The sequence below is a fragment of the Suncus etruscus genome, chromosome 9 (genome assembly GCF_024139225.1).
Source record: "Suncus etruscus isolate mSunEtr1 chromosome 9, mSunEtr1.pri.cur, whole genome shotgun sequence".
NCBI classification, from domain to species: Eukaryota; Metazoa; Chordata; class Mammalia; order Eulipotyphla; family Soricidae; genus Suncus; species Suncus etruscus.
The window spans coordinates 111,395,080-111,414,005 of NC_064856.1; the positions used below are offsets into that span (position 1 = coordinate 111,395,080).

At 58.2% G+C, this 18,926-nt stretch overlaps 2 protein-coding genes across 2 annotated transcripts in view; one reads left to right on the plus strand and one right to left on the minus strand.

Moving 5' to 3' along the window:
• The first annotated feature begins 3,066 nt into the window (after positions 1 to 3,066).
• GAL (galanin and GMAP prepropeptide) lies at positions 3,067 to 12,208 on the plus strand. Its single transcript, XM_049780893.1, has 9 exons — positions 3,067 to 3,140; positions 3,801 to 3,873; positions 8,495 to 8,519; positions 8,930 to 9,090; positions 9,506 to 9,598; positions 9,934 to 9,988; positions 11,076 to 11,162; positions 11,288 to 11,359; positions 12,141 to 12,208. The coding sequence occupies exons 1-9, from the start codon at positions 3,067 to 3,069 to the stop codon at positions 12,206 to 12,208; spliced, it is 708 nt and encodes a 235-aa protein (XP_049636850.1).
• A 1,031-nt stretch (positions 12,209 to 13,239) lies between these two features.
• The window catches only part of TESMIN (testis expressed metallothionein like protein), a 37,905-nt gene continuing 32,218 nt past the window's right edge, over positions 13,240 to 18,926 (minus strand). Inside the window, exons 7-9 of the mRNA XM_049781218.1 lie at positions 18,105 to 18,242; positions 14,992 to 15,167; positions 13,240 to 13,432 (exon numbers count right to left, since the gene is read on the minus strand). Coding sequence (XP_049637175.1) covers positions 13,240 to 13,432; positions 14,992 to 15,167; positions 18,105 to 18,242 — 507 coding nt within the window. The remainder of the gene's footprint in view (positions 13,433 to 14,991; positions 15,168 to 18,104; positions 18,243 to 18,926) is intronic.

Below are 18,926 nucleotides of genomic sequence, written 5' to 3' on the forward strand. Positions count from 1 at the left end.
GGGCCCTAATTGGGGCCTGCAGAAGCACAGTGGGGAGGATGTTGGCTTTGCACACCAATGTCCCAAGTTCAGTCCTCGGCATCCTACAGAGTCCCCCGAGCACCTCCAGGAGTGATGCCTGAGCGCAGAGCCAGGAGGAACCCCAAACAAAACAAAACGATGGGCCTTAAAATCAACGGGACTCCTACAGTGACAGGAACAGTGTGCTTGCCGGTTGGGGGCACCTGAGACAGCCATGGGGTTCTTTGTCCTACCATCAGGACCTCACAAGCCTGAGTTCCCCCAAGGCCCCCCCCCCATGCTCCAGTGCAAGCCCCTCCCCCAGGCAGGTCAGTATCACATGATGAGGGACCAGGGGTCGATCACTGACCCCCACAGTCGGGGTTTGGGGCTGGAACTCTGGCCTCAAGCATTTCTGGGTCTGCAGAACACAAGGAAAAAATCGCAGCCTGGTGGATCCCCAAAATGGACAGCCCTGGGCAGCCTAGTTGGTGGCTGGAACTGATGAGCTTATGAACAAGGAGGCGTCTTTTTGTTTGGCACTAGGATCACTCCAGGCTCTCTGCTCAGTAATCACTCGGGAAATCCTATGGGAGGCCGGGGATCCAACCCAGGTCAGCCGTGTGCAAGGCAAATGCCCTCCTCACAGTGCTATTACTCTGGCCCTGGGAGTGGGGGGGGGGGTGTTATCTTTTTTTTTTTTTTGGTTTTTGGGCCACACCCGGCGGTGCTCAGGGGTTACTCCTGGCTGTCTGCTCAGAAATAGCTCCTGGCAGGCACGGGGGACCATATGGGACACCGGGATTCGAACCAGCCACCTTTGGTCCTGGATCGGCTGCTTGCCAGGCAAACGCCGCTGTGCTATCTCTCCGGGCCCAGTGTCATCTTTTTATATGTATAATTTGTATGCATGACTATTTTCACCGAGTTTTGTCCTACCGTGTTCTAGCCCCCATCCTTCACCAGTGTTGATTTTCTTTCCCCTTTTCATCAGATTATCAAATGTTATTGATTTGATTTCTCTGCAATTTGTGGCTCCGTGTAATTTCTTAGGTCTTTGAGTCTTTTTCAGTTTAATTTTTTTTAATAAATTTTTAATTCGATCACCATGAGATACAGTTACAAAGCTGTTGATGGTTGAGTTTCGGTCACAAACACCCTTTCAGTGTCCAACACCCTTCACCAGGGCACATTTCCTGCCACCAGTCTCCCCAGTTTTCCTCCTGCCTGCCTGTCTGGCTGTCTCTTTCTCTCCCCTTTCTCTCTTTCAGACACTACTTTGCAATACTGTTCCTGAAGGGTTCTTGTTGTTGTTGTTTTGTTTTGTTTTTGGGTCAAACCCGGCAGCGCTCAGGGCTTACTCCTGGCTCTGCTCTCAGAAATCGCTCCTGGCAGACTCCAGGGACCATATGGGATGCTGGGATTCGAACCGCCATCTCTCCTGGATTAGCTGCTTGCAAGGCTAACGCCCTACCACTGTGATGTCTCTCCGGTCCCCTGAAGGGGTTTTCTGACTAATCCTTTCCCTCCTTTCAACTCTCCCTCCATTCCTGTCCAGAATGCTCATTCCCACCTCTCCTGTCCTAGTGCTCCCTTCTCTGGCCTCACTGCACTCCCCCCACCCCCATTGGCAGCCTCCCACCATGCACCGGTCCTCATTCAAAGAGGGGTTCTGTGGTGAGGTCATCACCCTGCTACACCAAGAGGGGCTGGGCAGGTGTGCCGAGCCCAAGGCTGCAGCAGGCTCTCCCCGGGGCCTCGAGGAGTGTCTGGGCCCTGTCAGCATCTGGGGCAGTGGCATGTTCTGAACCCCAGCAGGCCCTGTGCCTCAGGTGTGAACGGTGGCCCTGGAAAGCCCCCCGGCCCCATCATCTGGAGGAGGGGTCGGGAGTCCCCGTCATGCTGAGTCAGCCCCTCGACCTGTTGCTGGGGCCCAGTTGGTTCTGCACCCCAAAATGTACCAAAGGTTGTGTCCATGGGGTGCCCCCCCACTCCTCCTTCGGGCAGTTGATACCCCCAGACCCGGCCTTTGGCTGCTCTCACCCCTCCCCAGATGGGCCCCTGACCTTGTTCTCTGCTCTGGGCGTGTCTCCCCTGCCGCCTGGAGTTGATAGACCTGGGCCTGGATCTGGCGGTCGAGCCCCCTCCCTGCGTTTCACCTCCACTTGTGCCTCTTTATGCTGAGAATATTCCAGAAGGTCCTCAGAGGGTCCAGCCCGAGACAGCGAGAATCAGGAGCACTGAGTCAGAGACAGGAAGGAGAGTCCCAGCAGCCAAGATGCACTGCCCCAGCCATGACCACAGAACCCCGACTTCTCCCAAACTGAGCAGATGCATTCAGTGACTCCCCAAGTTCCCCACAGGGATGCATGACTGTCCTGGGCCCCACCCTGCAAAGGGCCAGAAGGGGGTCTTGGAGCAAGGGGGCTGCAGGGTGACGGGGGTGACACGGCCCCCCCCCCCCGCGCTCTGACGCCACCCCAGCCCCCAGATGTTCCCCTAGTGGCCAGACAGGCAGCAGGCGCCTGCCCGGATGAGCTGGCCTCGCTCGGAAAGGTCAGCTTTCTGGAATGTTCCCTGCTTACGTCCGTCGTCCAGGCCAATATTGCCGAGATGTGTTTTTAATAGCTTCAAATGAAGCTCGAATCTGGTTTGGTGATGGCTGATCGAATTCCCAGATAAATCTCCATTCGGCCTTAACATTTCAGATATTAAATCTGTCGGGAGAAGCGAGGAAAGGGCAGAGCGGGGGCAGGGGGCTCGGCCAGGGTCACGTCCAGCGGCTGCCTCGCACGGCCCTTAGAGACCCTGTGCCATGGTGGGGACGGGGCTGAGGGAAACTGAGGCCCTCAGGGCCCATGGAGAGGGTCCAGCTGAACCTTATTGCCCTCCCTGGGTAGGAGGGGTCTCGGACCCTCACCCACATTTGGAAGGAGCGACTCTATGTGGCCGCTGGAGCCTACAACCTGAGCGCATGACCAGGAGAATGGAGCTGGGACCCTGGTAGAGCTCCGGCAGCTCCTGGGTGGGGGAGTCTGGGGGACACAGAGGCCGAGAGGGAGACTCATGGTTAGGGGCGGCTACGTGGACTGGTCCACTGTGAACTCTGAGGTGACCGAACATGGAGGCCAGTCTGTGAGGTGAGGCACGGGTCCTGGCACCTTGGGGTCCCAGGCCCACAGACTGACCCTTGGGTCCCTCAGGCCTGTTGTGGGCTCAAGCCAGGTAGTCTCCCTGGGGCCCCCCTGGCAAATGCAAAAATGCACCCCAGTGGTCTGAGCCATAGCACAGCTGGGAGGGCGTTTGCCTTGCACGCGGCTGACCCAAGTTTGATCTCTGGCATCCCATAGGGTCCCCTGAGCCTGCCAGGAGTATTCCTGAGCGCAGAGCCAGGAGGAACCCCTGAGCACCGCCTGTGTGCCTCTAAAAAGAACAAAAAGTACACCCCATCTCGCCTGTGTCATGAACATCTCAGGCGTCCGCTTTGGGGTACAGTGTCCAGAGGGGGCGAGGCAGGACCAGATGGGACTGGGCCGTTTCCTGCTGCGATTATGGGGGCCCAGCCTGCCCTAGTTCTCCAGGTGGTGCAGCCTGGAGGGGGCCCTGGGCAGCTGTTGTCCCCCGCTGGGCCTGGCCGAGCTAATTGGCCTGTCCTTCCTGCGAGCAGCCGGGCTGACGGTTCAAATGCAATCACGGGGAGGGAATTGGATTTTTCCCCTCGGTCCAATCTGCTTCTGTGGATTCCGGGGTGCAGGACACGATGCCCCCCCTACTTCCAGACCCCATTTCCTCTCAATTAGGCCCGTGGCCGTCTGTCTGCCCGTGTTGGGTCACAGACTCTTCACTATGCCCCAGACCTCTCTCGTTCCTCAGGTGAGCCACAGCCCAAAACTTGCCACCCCAGGCTTGGCTGTAGAATAAAGCCGCACCCCAAAACCTGCTGCTCCAGGCTCAGCTGTGGGACAGGGCCACACCCACGCCTCTGCCAAGAGCTGTCCAAGGAGATAGTCTTAACGAGGAACTCAGATCAGAGTAAATCGCTTTTTGGGGCCACCCCACGCCCCAGTGTGGAAACAACTCGCCACTGTTGAAACTCAACGCCCTTCACTCCAACCTACAGAGAAGCAGGAGGGACGCAGGGAGAGGCAGGCAGAGGCAGGCTGGGGGGCGGGGAGCAGAGGTGAGGGAAACCCCTGTGGATCCCAGATTTAGGCAGAATCCAGGCTGTTTCCAAAGAGCCCTAGGAAGTGGGGAGTAGAGTGGGGGGGGGATTGGGCCCTGGGGTGCATTCGTGAGAAGTCAGGGGTGCGTCTGCCTCCACCAGCCCCAACAGAAGCTCGGGGTGTGGAGACAAGACTAAAGACAGATCTTGGGGTCTGCCGAGGAAGGAGGTTCCTGGGCCCCAGCCCCACCTCATCGCCAACGATGATCCCAGCTGGTCAGGGGCCACTCCTGAGAGTGGGACCTGGCCCAATGCTCTGGGGCTCCCTGGGGGCTGCTGCCCACGCCAGGAAGTGGCTTCCAAGACCACCACAGGTGGTCACAGGTGGCCGTATCTGACCACAGGGAGGTGGGGTGTTTGGTCGGAAGTGGAAGGCACCCCTGGGCAAGATTCTGGGGTGTGGGGGTTTCATCTACCCCGGGTTGGCCCGGTGGTCAAGCATAGAGCACTGTGTCCCTTCAGAACCCCTTAAAAGTGACCCGACAGACAGAGTCTGTCGGAGCGACAGCAGAGTGGGGAGGGCATTTGCCTTGCATGCAGCCCATCCGGGACAGAAGGTGGTTTGAATCCCAGAATCCCACATGGTCCCCTATGTTCGCCAGGAGCAATTTCTGAGTGCTGGGCCAGGAAAAACCCCTTCGCATCACTGCATGTGGCCCAAGCCCCCAAAATAAAAAGTGACCCGCCAACACAGCCTCCCAGAAAGCAGCTGTGCACCGCTTGTTACTCAGACAGCGACTTGGACAGCAGATTAACCTGGGCCTAGTCTGTCCCACTGTTGGGAGCTCCCTTGCCTTGTGCGAATGTAGCTGGGAGAAGGAGCCTTTCAAGGAAAGGAAGGAGGCTCAGCGGACAGAGGCCAGGAGGGGGTGTGTGTCAGGAGGAGACCCCACACACATGCAACTGTGAGGAAAATGAAGTCAGGAAATTTGCTTATCCTGGATGGATCAGGAGAGTCTGATGTGAGGGACATGAGGCAGAGTAGGGGGACAGACAGAACGATTGCACTCATTTGTGGGTGTAAGATAAAGATAATGTGGTATTAATATCTGGAGACCATAGAGACGAGGGCCAGGAGGATTGGACCATAGGGAGAAGCTTGTCCCAGAGAGTGGGGACACAGGGAGGGCAGAGAAGGGAACACTGGTGAGTTGGGAAGGAGCACTCGGGACAGGAACTGGGGGCTGGGATGAGGGACAGGGAGAGGCAGAGACAGATATCTCTCCCAGAGGCAGGCAGGTTTTGGGGGAGGTGGGAGGGAAACTGGGGACAGAAAATGTGCCCTGGTGGAGGTGTTGGTTGGACACTGTAGGACTGAAACTCCTTTGAACTCTACCTTCCAATAAATAACAAATAAATCAAGAGAGGCCTGACTTGCTTTAGGAGTTGCAGACCCCCTTTCCTGGCGTGGGGGTCACTCCAGCTGGGGGCACCCCCTGCTGAGCTCATTCCTGGGCACTTGTGGAGTTGAAGGACAGAGAGGCCTGGGGGCCACATACCCCAGCAGGCCCCTGTGGTGGTTCCTCTGAGATGAGAGCAAAGGCAAACTGGAAGGACTTTGGGATGAGGGTGGCAGGGTGGCTCCAAGACCCACCCCCTCCCAAACTTCTAGGGGCGTCCAGTGACCGCCCATCCAGCAGGGCTCCAGAGAGGGTTGGATTGTCCACAGGGTCCAGGCCGGGCTTTGCCCCTCACGCCCCTGTACCCAATGCTGGGAGCAACCTGGGCGGAGGACGGGGTACAGAAGGCAGGAAGGGGCGGCTGTGGGTGGGAAGCCGAGACCTCGACTGCTGGGAGGTGGTCAGCGCGCCAGTGCTCCTGCCCAGCCTGAGCTGGGGGAAGCCCCTGATTTACCCAGGGGCCCCTCCACCTCTGGCAGGGGACAGACAGCCACTACTTCTGTGTCTTGGGAGGACTCACACAGGGGTATGGGAGGAGTAAGGAAGAGGGAAGGGAAAAGGGGGACCCAGATGAGGGAGGAGGAGACAGGTGGGGTCTCTCCTTCCTCCAGGCTGAGTCACCCCGAAGCAGGCATGAGAGCCCCTAAGAGACTGGTCCCCAACCTGCGGGGTGATGGTCAGTGGGAGGGGAGGAGGAGGAGGAGCAGGGGGTGAGGCCCACGATGGGTGCAGAAGGTGGGCGGGGCGTTGGGTGGGGCAGGGGTCGGTGTGGGCGGGGCTTGTGGTGACCGGGCGTTGCTGTGAGTGGACAGAACTGTGAGTGGGTGGGGCCACGGGTGGGCGGGCTTGTTGGTGGGTGGCGCTCTGGGTGGGTGGAGCTTGGCGGCGGGAGTGTTGTGGGTGGGCGGGGCTTGTTTATGGGCAGTGCTTGGTGATGGTAATTAGTGGGAGGAGCTCATTGGTGGGCGGGGCCTGGTGGGCGATGCCCTGTGGGTGGGGCTTGTGGCAGGTGGTGCATCTGGTTGGCTAGGCCTGTGATTGGCAGGATGTGCAGGTAAGCTGCAGTGGGAGCCCGGGGAAGCCCTGAGGGAGGCTGGGGTGCAGTCAAGGGGAGAGAAGAAACAGAATTTAGGGAGGAGATTTCCCCGGGATGCGCAAGCAACCGCTGAGGATTCCTTGGACACCCTAGCAGTGGTCCTCAAACTATGGCCCGCAGGCCACATATTGTATTTGTGTCTGTTTTGTTTCTTCATTGCAAATTAAGATATATGCAGTGTGCGTAAGAATTCGTTCCTAAGTTTTGTTTTTACTAGAGTCAGACCCTCCAATGGTCTGAGGGACAGTGAACTGGCCCCCCCCTGTTTAAAAAGTTTGAGGACCCCTGCCTAGAGGAATGACCCGTCTCTCCAGCACAAACCTCTCCTCCTGCCCATCTGGCCAACACCAGCTCCTTCGCTGGCATTCCAGTTCCTTCTTTTGTTGAAATGTCTGCCAAGGTGTGTAGCAGCCACAGCTGCATATAATCGGAAGCTGTCAAGAATGTTGGTGTTGATAAAAGGAATTTCTTTCTGGGCCGGAGCAATAACACAACGGTAGGGAATTTGCCTTGCAGGTTCGATCCCCGGCATCCCATATGGTCTCCCAAGCCTGCTAGAAGCAATTTCTGAGAGCAGAGCAAGGAGTAACCCCTGAGCGTCGCCAGGTGTGGCTCAAAAACAAAACAAAAAAACAAACAAAAAAGAAAAGTTTCTTTCTCTTTATGGTAAGAAAAGTCAAGTCAGCAGCCCAGAGACTGAGGATCATTTGGTCTTGAAGTCTTTCGGTAATTACTTTTTTGTTGTTGTTGTTTTTGGGCCACACCCGTCGTTGCTCAGGGGTTACTCCTTGCTGTCTGCTCAGAAATAGCTCCTTGCAGGCACGGGGGACCATATGGGACACCGAGATTCGAACCAACCACCTTTGGTCCTGGATCGGCTGCTTGCAAGGCAAGCGCTGCTGTGCAATCTCTCCGGGCCCGGTAATTATCTTGTGTTCCCAAGTGGCTGCTCACATCCACCTTCCAGGCTGCAGGGAAGAAAGGACTAGGACCCCAAAGGGACTTTCTCACAGGGACTCTCTTCCTCTTGCCAGGGGCTTCTCCTATGCAGAGCTTGCCTCATGGGTCAGGTCAGGCTCTGACTGGAGGCCAAAATGAGTATTTGGATGGTGGCTGGTCTCTGCCAGACAGTGTCTGTAGCAGTCCTTGACATCTGGGGCCTGTCTCCTGGGGATGCAGGATGAATTGGGGACAGTCCGTATCCCAGGATGCCTGGATGACTCGGGGACTGCTGGGGCCCCCACCCTGAGGCTGAGACTCTGCGTGATTTTCTGGGGTGCCTGACAGGGCTCCTCGGGAAGGGACCAGCTCATGCCGCCCCGGCAATTACGCGCCTGCTCGGTGTCCATTACCATAATGGGGCCTCATTTGTCTGCCACACACTGAGCAGATGACGGGCTGACAATGAGCCCCTGGGGTCACCGCTGAGCCCATTACGCACGGCTGTGGGCTGGCACAGCTTGTGCCGGAAACAGCGCTGGACTCGGGGCATCCTGTCCCCCTTCTCCCCTGTCTGAACACGGGGCCATCCATACCTGAGCCCCAGGCGGGGGTTGCCAGACACAGACCAAAGGAGGGGCAGGGGTGCTGAGAGTGGACACCCTGGGGTGTCCCAAGCCACTGACTTCCTTCCGGGAGCCCCTTTGCTCCGGGCCACACTACCAAGGGGAGATTTGTGACGTGGATCGGGGTGACGGGTGGCAGTGCCAAGGGTGTCTTGAAATGGGAGCAACTGCTCTTAGGGCCCCCACCCCACCCTGCCCTGCTCCCCTGCAGGTACTCATGGCCCTGCTCCTGGAAAGTTGGGGGCTACTGTTAGGGTAAACATTTGCCAATGGGACCCCCTCGCCCATGTGAGCCAGAATGAGGGTCCCGGAACACCCTCGGCCCCAGGAGTGGGCATCAGGACTGGGTCTGGGCACCCTGGAGGGGTCGGGTGGGGCAGAGTGGCCAGCTGGGGCCATGGGCATCTCCTCTGACCACCCCTCAAGGGGACCCGCTAGCTCCCAGCTGCTCCCAGAGCCCGGGGCCACCTTGCCTGGGTCTCTTTCTGGCAGGGCCTGTTTGGGGGGCGAGGGTCTCCTGCCCGAGTGGCGTGGGGCGCCCCTCCCCAGGGTGTGTGGCATCAGCCAGGGAGGAGGCAGGCTGTCCGCGGGGTGGGGGGACGGGGCGGGCCGGAGCCATGACGCGCAGCCGCGCCCCGATAAATAGCGGCTGCTGCGGCCGCTCCGCTCCGGGCACGTCGGAGCGAGCGCCTGGACCCGGATCCCGCCTGCCTCCGCCGCCGCCGCCGCCTGCGCCCCGACCCGGCCCCCCGAGCCCGCGGGCGCCAGGAGCCGCTGACACCCCGGAGCCGCCCTTCTGGTCTCGAGGTAGCGCGCCCGGGTCTCCGCGCTCCGTGGGGCGTCGCTCCATTGCGCCCCGCTGCGCCTCACTTTTCCCCCCGCGCCCCATTGCGCCCCGCAGCACCCCATTTCGTCCCACTTTCCCACTGCGCCCCTTTCTCCACGTCGCCCCACTTTACCCCTCTGCGCCCCATTGAGTCCCACTTCTCCACTGCGCCCCTCTGCGTCCCATGAGCTCCGCTGCGCCCGATGCACCCCACGTCGTCCCCATTGCGCCCCTCTGCGCCCCATTTCGTCCCACTTTCCCGCTGCGCACCGCTGCGCCCCTTTCTCCACGTCGCCCCACTTTACCCCTCTGCGCCCCATTTGCTCGCACTGCTTCCCGCGTCGCCCCGCTGCGCCCTCCCGGTCCGGCCCGACGTGCGCCCTCCGCTCCCCGCAGATGGCGAGGCCGATGCCCGGGGCCGCCGCCCTGCTGCTCGCCGCCCTGCTGCTGGCCGCTGCCCTGCCCGCCGCCGCGGGTCTCGGGGCGCCGGTAAGTGGGTGCCCGGGAGGGCGGGGGCCGGCCCGACCCCGGAGGCCACTTGGGGACCCGCCGCTGGGCGCGGTCGGTGCGCGGAGACGCAGCATCTCGGGTGCGCGGCGGACTTGGTAACTGCGCCAGGGTCACTTTGTATTGGGGGGCCACGCCTAATGACCCCCGAACCCCACTTCTTCCCAGGGTCGCCAGCCCTGGGCGCAGGGGAGCGGGGAAGAAAAGTGTCCCCCAGGTGCCCTCGGCAGCGCTCACAGGGGGGCTGTTTTGGGGAGTCTGTGAGCTGGGACCAGGGGACCCCATGCGCCCCCCCCCAACCTGTTTCTCCCACGCAGCGCAAGGCCAAGCGAGGCTGGACCCTCAACAGCGCCGGCTACCTCCTAGGGCCACGTAAGTGACGGGCATCCTTGCGCTCCTCAGGAGCCCAGGCAGATCACCTTGGATGGGGTCCCATCACAACCTCCCAGACTGGTCTCTTGGCTGCAGGCCCCACCGCACGTCCAGCCCGGACCCCCTAAGGCTGCTCAGGGACACTGGCCGGGTGCCCTGGCCGCAGCAGGGACCGTCCTGTCCTGGGCCAATGTTGAGAGTGAGGACAGTGCTCGGAGCAGCAGGGAATCCCTGTAGGGTGCTGGGCATTCCCTGTGGCTGCACTTGGCTGGGGGCAGGGTAGCCCAGCGGCTGGGGCTCCCTCGGGCCCTTCCCCAGAACCACTCCTCCCCCTCACCCCCCCCCACCCCAGCTTCAAGACTGCGGGGTTCATCTCCAGGGCTCATCTGCAGGCGGCTTCTCCCTGCAGTGCAGCATTTAAGGACCCCCTGGGCTCGCTGGCCAGGAGCTGCCACTTGAGGGGGCCACGCTGTGCCACTTGGGCTGGACACGGACAGGCCCAGGGACTCTCCACTGCCCTTCACCTGGCAGAAGGCTCTGTCCTGAGAAGAGCAGAGTGCCTGGGAGAAGGTCCCCCGGCAGGCCAAGAGTGAACCCTGGAATGAGTGGGCGGGGCAGGACACCCCAGGCTGCCTGAGAGACCGTCCCCAACGAAGGTGGCATGAAGACCTTTCCCAGACCACCCCACCAGCAGCCTAGGGATGACCCTGCCGTTTCCCGCCGTTGCACACAGGGCCCACAGGAGAAAAACTGCCTGCCCCGATGTCCCCCAGCACACATGTGCAGCCTTGTCCCCACCCAGTGTGCCCTACATTACAGCACACCAGCATGCCCACAGTCCCCTGATCCTTCCTCTGCCCCCCATGCTCCCTGCTCTCTCCCGCATCCCTGTCCCCCAGAGCGACCCAGACAGGCCTCCCCTTGCTGGTATCAGACACCCACCCCTCACCCCTTTGGCTTGGGCACAGCCAGGTTCTGGTGCCTCCCAGCCCCTCCTTTGGCCTGACTTTCACTGTGTTTGTCTGGGCTTGGGGGTCAGGACAAGAACCCCTGCTCCGGGCTCAGGAACTTTCTGTTCTGCACTCAGAGGCCTTCGACAACCACAGGCCCTTCCCGGAGCAGCGTGGTCCAGCAGGCAAACGGGAACTGCAGCTGGAGGCGGATGGGCGGCCTGGTGAGGGGACCCCAGGGCTCTGGGCTGCTTCGGGGGGTGGGGTGGGAATGGAGGGAGATCCTTGGGCAGCCCCTGGGGCTGCTGCAGGGGGCACAGCTTGGGGAGACACCAAGGCTGTTTTCTAGGGAGCTTTCAGGGACCTGAGAACAATCTGGTCCGCGCCGCCCTGGAGCTTCTGGATTTCCTGCGTGTCCGAGGTAGGCAAGTGCCTCACAGCTCCCAGGGTACAGACAGGGCCAGGGAAGGGGCGCGTGGCACCGCAGGGGGCTGGCCTGTATCCCTCTCCAGGTGGCCTGGGGGTGGCATGCTGCTCTCCAGCGAACCCTCCAGGCCTGGGGTGTCCACACTGACCCGGAAAGGGGCTCAGGCAACATGGATTCCAGCAAGGGGTCTTCCAAGCCAGGGCCTTTGACGTCCACTTAGACTACGTGTTGAACTCCCCGGGGCAGAAGCTCGTGTTCCTGTGTCTCTGTGCAGACTTCTGGGGCCAGACCACACTGATCCATGGGCCAGCAACCACCCAGGCTTCTAGTACTTTCCACAGATAATCAGCAAAGCCTCCAATAGGGCCCGAGGCACCCTAAGCTCTTCTGTGCATTCCGCATCGCCTCTGGTCCAGCGAGTGTCCTGCCGGGGTTCACTTCTCGGGCCGGGCGAGAGTGGGGGTGCTCTTTCCTTCCACGCCGCGCAGGTTGGGGGTGGAGTTAGCTGGCTAGGAAGCCCTGGTTGGGCGTCTGTCTGAATCACCTGCCTCAGTGGTTATGAGGAGAGCTAACGGTGAAGCTTTTCCTGAGCTTTTCCCACGGGTAGGGCAGGGTCCGTGCAGAATGTGGGACCTTCTAATCCTGGTGACCAGGTTCCCAGGAGAAGTGCTTTAGTTTCTTTGACTCAAGGGGAACCACACATGTCCCTGGCCTGGTGAGGAGAGGGGTGTGGGTGAGGAGGTGAGGCCACAGCCCCCCTGCCACCTTCCCACAGATGCTCGCGTCCTGGGGAGCCCACCCGACATGCCCTTGGCAGTTCCCGAAGACCAGGTGCAGGCCTGAGGCCTCAGTGGAGAATCTCGGGTGGCAGATTCCACGCCGCTGACCCTCCGCTCCTCTCAGCTCTGCTACCTTTCCCCTAGCTCTTCCTTGCCTGCCTCTCAGGGGCCAAATAAAACCCAGCAGCTGCTCGCAGCTTTGTGCTCTGTGTCTCTGTCCGGCCTCTGGCTTTCTGCCCCCAGTGCTGGCCCGAGAGGTCGCCGGGTGCAACATGCTTTGTCCGGCAATTCTGTGGCAGCAGCCACACCACCCACACAAGTCAGCCTCCTCCTCACCCTCCTTCAGCTCCTGGCTTGAGAAAGGGGTGCCCAGTTCCCGCTTCACCACCAGGGGGTGTGTGTTTGTAAATGAGCTTTGCCAATGGTCTGAGCCACACACAGAAAACATGGAAGAAGGTTCTGGAACATTCAGGGCAGGGACTCAGAGCTGAGTTCTTTCCAATTAAGAGTTCATTGCTACAGCGGGAGGCATTGGAGCTTTTTATTCTCTTTTACTTTGACAGTAGAACCAGAGAAAGAACCAACCACACTTAACGGCTCTCACCCACCCACCCTGCCAGCAACTAGTCCCCTGAAGGACATTTTAAAGCAACAATGTGGAACAGTAACTAGGGAGGTTCCTGGGTACCAGAGCGAGACATTCCCGCAAGGATCGAGAAGCGAGGCTCCAGCTGTATTCGGGGCTCCTCCGGGCCCCATGGGAGGTCTAGCTTGAACCAGGCTTTGGGGCTCGCAGGTGTGCACCAGAAACCTTAGGGTGCGGGTGGGGCGTGATTCTGGGTCCTGGGGCCCTGATGCTTGCTGCGGACTCCCCAGTAGCTGGCCACAGGATGAGTTTCCACGGCCCCCACGTGTAGGCCCAAACTGGGACCTCTGGAAATCCATTCTCCCTGTGCAGCCTGTCCTCAAAGAAGGGGTAACCTCCCACCGACTGGCTCCCTCCAGGCGGAACCCCCCCTTCCAGTGCCCCCACAGAACTGACAGACTTCCAGAGCCAGGGGCCCCCTGCAGACAAGGTCCAGCTCTGGCACGCGGCTACTCCATTTTCAGCCCTTTGGCTTCGAAGTCAATGCGGAGGATCTGCGAGAGGCACCTGCCAAACTCCTCCAAGACCCGCTGCTCAGCCAGGCCCTGGGAGCAGTGCTCCCGCTCGGCCTCTTCGCCCTGAGCCAGCAGGCAGGCACAGGTGGCTTCCACCACTTCCCAGGAGATGCAGGAGGCGACGCACCTGTGGGGAGCTCATGGTCAGTGCCAGGCCCAGTGTTGGTTCCCCCGACCCTTGCTTCACCAAGGGGCTGCCTGGAGCGTGCTTGGAAGAGTACCAGAGAGTCAGGAGTGCTCCCTTCCATATGCCAGCATTGACACCCCCCATGGCAACTGGGAGAGGTGGGTGGTGACCAGCTGCAGGTCTGCAGGCCCCCTTGTGCACATTCAAATTCTCAAAATCAAACAGGCTGGGGCCCGGAGAGATAGCACAGCGATGTTTGCCTTGCAAGCAGCCGATCCAGGACCAAAGGTGGTTGGTTCGAATCCCGGTGTCCCATATGGTCCCCCATGCCTGCCAGGAGCTATTTCTGAGCAGACAGCCAGGAGTAACCCCTGAGCAATGCCAGGTGTGCCCCCCCCCAAAAAAAATCAAACAGGCTGGGGCAGACAGGGTGGGGGGGAAGACAAGTTCTCTCCCCCCATCCCATGCCTCGGGGGGTACTCTGAGCAGCTGTGGGCAGGGGCAACCCCAATGTCCTGGGCACTGGTCCCAGAGCCAGGGCCTCTTACAATTCGCCTTCTCCCTCCAGGAAGCACTTATGGGGCAATCTGAAGGCCCACCAGTCTGATTGGGTTCTGAAAGGTGGGGACCAGACCCTTAGACAGCCCTCAGACACCCCTTGAGCCTAAGTGCCCATGACCACAGTGCTCTGTCTCGACAGTGGGTATGAAACTGGTAAAGGTTGGGGCTGACACTGTCTCTGTGAAGACCAAATGTGACAGGCTGGCAGGACAGGCCTCCTTGGGGCAGGAGGGTCACTCAAAGCCGGGTTCAGCATCTGCCTGCCTGCCCACCAGTACCCTGGCTTGCCTAAGCTGGGACACCTTGTTTGCAGAAGAGGTACTTGAAAGAGTCATCCAGATCCTGGGAGCCACTCTAGCCTACACCTAACACCGCAAGCGGGAACTTGGTCTTACAGGACCCTAAGTAATGACATTTGGTATTTGCCGTGACATGAGGCATCACAGTGACCTCAAAGTCAGTCTTTTTTGTTTGTTGTTTTGGGGTCACACCTGGTGGTGCTCAGGGCTGACTCCTGGCTCTGCACTCAAGGATCAAACTTGGGGACCCTATGAGATGCTGGACATCGAACCAGGAGCATCTGTGTGCAAGGCAAGCACCTTCCCAACTGTGCACCGGCCTTGGCTCTCAAAGTCTTTTACTGGTGACGGTGACTGCAGCCGAACTGCTCTGGGCCTCCGCATTGTGATGTGAGAGAGGGACAGTGGAACTCAGGACTCGGTGCTCCCTTAGAACAGGCTAGAACGAAGCCCTTACTTCCCGTGAAGAGTGGGCAGGTCTCCCGGCTGGGGTCACACCCTCTCCCCCTTTTGGGGGTTCTGCTGGTGAACCCCACAGCTGGGCTCTGAGTCCAGCTTGGACAAAGCCCTCACCAGGAGGGCTTTTTGTGGGGGCCACAGGGCAGCTTAGCAGGGAACATGGATGCCCGTCACACCCAGGCAAAAGTGGCTCTACCTTCCTCCGGGCCTGGGCAGTGGGTATCCCAAGCAAGCACTTACCTCTCCTTCCTGAATTTGGGGAACACTGACAGTTTGCTCGGTGAGAAATGCTGACTGCCTTCAAAGTCTCCAGCACCCAGACAGTTTGCCATGTTCATGAGAGCTTTTCGTTCTGGGCTTTCTTCATAATTTTTGCAGCCAATGCATTTGCAAATAGAAGAACACATGATTTGGGCCTGGTTAAAAAAAAGATTAAGTAAAAATGAGTTTGCCCTAGAAGTCATTGAATAACAAATGGTATTTGGGCTTTAAGAAAACTGTTGTTTTTAAACTTTATTTATTTATTTATTGGTGTTTGGGCCATACCCAGCAGCACTCAGGGTTTACTCTTGACCCTGCACTCAGAAATCACCCCTGGCAGGCTAGGGGACCATATGGGATGCCAGGAATCAAACTCATTCCTCCCTGGTCGGCTGCATACACGGCAAACACCCCACTGCAGTGCTGTCTCTCTGGACCCAAGAAAATTGGTGTGTATGTGTTGTTGTTGCAGCATGATGCCCTTTGGATGGGCTTGGATGCTGATGGGATGAATGGCCAGGCCCTGGCCAACATATGTGGCCTATATCATAACCATTTACGCATGCTATCCTCAGCTTGCCCTGAGTCTTAGCTTCTTTCAGCCATCTCTCCTCCTGCCATTTTTCTCTAGCAGCCTCCTCCCAATTCCTCCTCAATCCAAATTCCCTTGCCCTTCCGGCCAAAGCCTTTTTGTTACCTACCAAAGACCCCGCACAGAAATGGGCAAGTCTTTCTGTAGGTAAGGTTACGCTGGAAGAATGGGGGATAGGGTTACATCTGCCCCTTTTTTCTTAAATTAAATAGCATGTGTAAATGGTTATGATATAGGCCACACATGTTGGCCAGAGCCTGGAATAAAGATGATATACCCTGAAGCCTGCCTGTGAGTTTTCTACCCGCCGCTTTCCTGAATCCAGATACCCACTGGCTGGAGGGGGTTGGAGCCATATGGCCTGGGACGGCAAAGAAAGGCCCCTCCATTTACCATTCATCCCATCAGCATCCAAGCCCATCCAAAGGGCATCATGCAACATCTGTGACTGCCAATATTCTCACCCAAAAAGAGGGTGGGAGAAAGAAACAGCCCAGAGCTGAGAACACATCAATTATAAGATGTGGTTGGGCCCGGAGAGATAGCACAGTGGCGTTTGCCTTGCAAACGGCCAATCCAGGACCAAAGGTGGTTGGTTCGAATTCCGGTGTCCCATATGGTCCCCCGTGCCTGCCAGTAGCTATTTCTGAGCAGACAGCCAGGAGTAACCCCTGAGCAATGCTGGGTGTGACCCAAAAACCAAAAACCAAAAAAAAAAAAAAGATGTGGTCATGAGTTCTAGCTCCTGGAGCCCCTCACCCCACATGCACACACACAACACACACCATGTTTCTGGCTGCCCAACCTTTGTGTTTGACAACTGCAATCCCAGGTGCCACAAGCAGGTGTGTGAGTACTACCAAAGAGGTGTGACCCCAGGTGATCCCTACACATAGAAAGCTGAGTAAGCACCATGGCTCTGAAATGCCCAAGGATGAGCACTGTTCCAGCACCGCAGCTCTTATCAGTCATAACACATGGGCCTCGCATGTCGAGTGTGATTGAGCACCACTGTGAGAGGGCACAAGCTTCAGTGAGCATCACTGCCAAGGCCAAGTGTGGGCGCCCACCCTGGACACCTGCACCCACTATCTACCACATGAAAGCAGGAGAAGGGGTGACACTGGTGTTGGGCTCTTAACACCTGCCACATCAGGAGAGATGAGGGGGGAAAAGAGCGAAAAAAGTCAAAAAGTGGGAGGTGATGTGGTGAGGTGTGGCAGACAAGGGAACTGGGAGACTCTGTGGCCGTGGGTTCAAGGGGAAAGTGGCCGCTGTCTCCTACTCCTCCAATTCCAGTGAAGAAGGAAGCCAGTCGCTGATGGATGGGGTGCAGGAGAAACAGAAGCAAAATCATGGCTAGGGCTGGCCTCTTGGGTTGGGGGCTCAAGGGAACCCTTGGGCTTGGGTGGGGGGACTTGGTTTCTACCACAAGGCAGTGGGATGCTGGGAGAGAAAGCCCACTCGGTCCGCGGGCACCTGAAAGCTGGCACTGCCACACGGAGCAGGTTTTCCCCAGGCCCTGAAGCTCTCTCTGTGTGGCTCAGCAGAGGCTCAGAGGCTCTGTGTGTGGTTGGTTCTGCACTCCTGGGCCTCCCCTGAAGCTTTCTAGGTGCCCCAGAAAAGGGTTGAGTGTCCTATCCCTTCTGCCAACGGGGGCGAGGCGCTGTGGAGAGCAGCAATGCCAGGAGCACTGTGAACGGGGCTCCTTTGGGGGATACCGCTCACTTTTCGTTCTTTTGTTTCTTTGTTGTTGTTTGGTTGTTTTTTTGCCACACCCAACAAAGCACTCTGTGCTCAGGAAACACTCCTGGCAGGCTTGGGGGACCCTATGGGATGTCAGGGATGGAACCTGGGTTTACCCCTTGCAAGGCAAAAGCTCTCGTCCTGACCCTCAAAATTCTTAAGTGATCGCCAATCTTCTTTGTTCCAGGGTAACACCAGGCGGTGCTTGGAGGCCTTGGGGTGACAGGGATTGAACTCAGAGTCTCGGACATACTGGGCACGTGTTCTACTGCTCGAGCCATAGTCCTGGACCCTCAGAGCATTTCTTTATATCTTACTTATTTATTTACTTATTTATTTATTTATTTTGGGTCACACCCAGCAGCGCTCAGGGTTACTCCTGGCTCTATGCTCAGAAATTGCTCCTGGCAGGCTTGGGGGACCCTATGGGATGCCGAGATTTGAATCACCATCCTTCTGCATGAAAGGCAAACGCCCTACCTCCATGCCATCTCTCCGGCCCCTACTAATTTATTTTTTGAGTCACACTCGGCTGGGCTCACAGGCTACTCCTGGCTCTGTGCTCAGGAATCAGTCCTGGTGGCACTCAGGGGCCATATGGGATGGTGGGGATGGAACCTGGGTCAGTCACATACAAGGCAAACTGGGTGGTACTGCTTTGGCCCTGCAGCTTTTGACCTGAAAGCACAAAAATTCCGGTGATGGAGACACTTGCCTTCTCAGTAACATTCGCGTGGTTCTGCCCTCCACTCACCTCGAAGCACTCACAGTAGTTCTTCAGGCAGCCTGACCTCTTGCACTTACAGCCTTTGTTATGCCGCGGCCTGACAGCTCCCAGCTGCCCATCCCCGACCTTGGGCTGGAAAGCTTCCGGGTTCCTGTCCAGACACGCCTCCCAAGACAATACAAAACGCCATCAGAGCACAGTGCTGGGTGCTGCACACCTCTCAGAAAACATAGTTTTCTGCTGTCGTTTGAGATGATCTGAGCAGGACCCAGTGAGCAGCGCTTCTCAGACCGTCTCCTGTCCCCATCCACCTCCATACTCCCTGTCTTTAGTACCTTTGGTTCTTCCCATGTGCCTTGATTTCGAGCGCCTAGAAAATCCCTGTGCCTCTGGCAGTGTATTCCCTTCCCTCATTCTTCATATACTTTCCCAGGGACTCCTGGTCTCCTGGCACCTGCTAACGGCCCCCAGTTATGTCCTCAGCCCTCTAGTTCCCCACGGGGCTATCACTGTGGCCCACATTCTTGTTTCTCTTGTTTGGAGGCTACACTTGGTGATTTTCAGGGTTTACTCCTGGCACTCCATTCAGGGGTCACTCCTGATGGGACTCTGAGGACCCTGTGGAGTGCCAGCTAAACTTGGGTGAAACACATGCAAGGCAAAGCACCCCCCCCCCTTGCACTCTCTCCAGCCCTGTTAGCACTTTTATTTACAGAGTGTGCCCTTTACTCCTAAAAAAACAAAAACAAAACAAAAACAAAAACAGCAGAATGCCAAGCATATATGGTCCTAGTTTCCATCTGCCCTAGGAAACTGAGCAGATCGACCAACATGGAGAGCCCTATTTTC

Excerpts from the sequence above, each read along its gene's own strand:
- GAL (XM_049780893.1), top strand. The coding sequence starts at position 3,067 with ATGGTTAGGGGCGGCTACGTGGACTGGTCCACTGTGAACTCTGAGGTG. Across the intron at positions 9,091-9,505 it reads GCCGCCCTTCTGGTCTCGAG|ATGGCGAGGCCGATGCCCGG; the intron begins GTAGCGCGCCCG and ends CGCTCCCCGCAG. Across the intron at positions 9,989-11,075 it reads CGGCTACCTCCTAGGGCCAC|AGGCCTTCGACAACCACAGG; the intron begins GTAAGTGACGGG and ends TTCTGCACTCAG.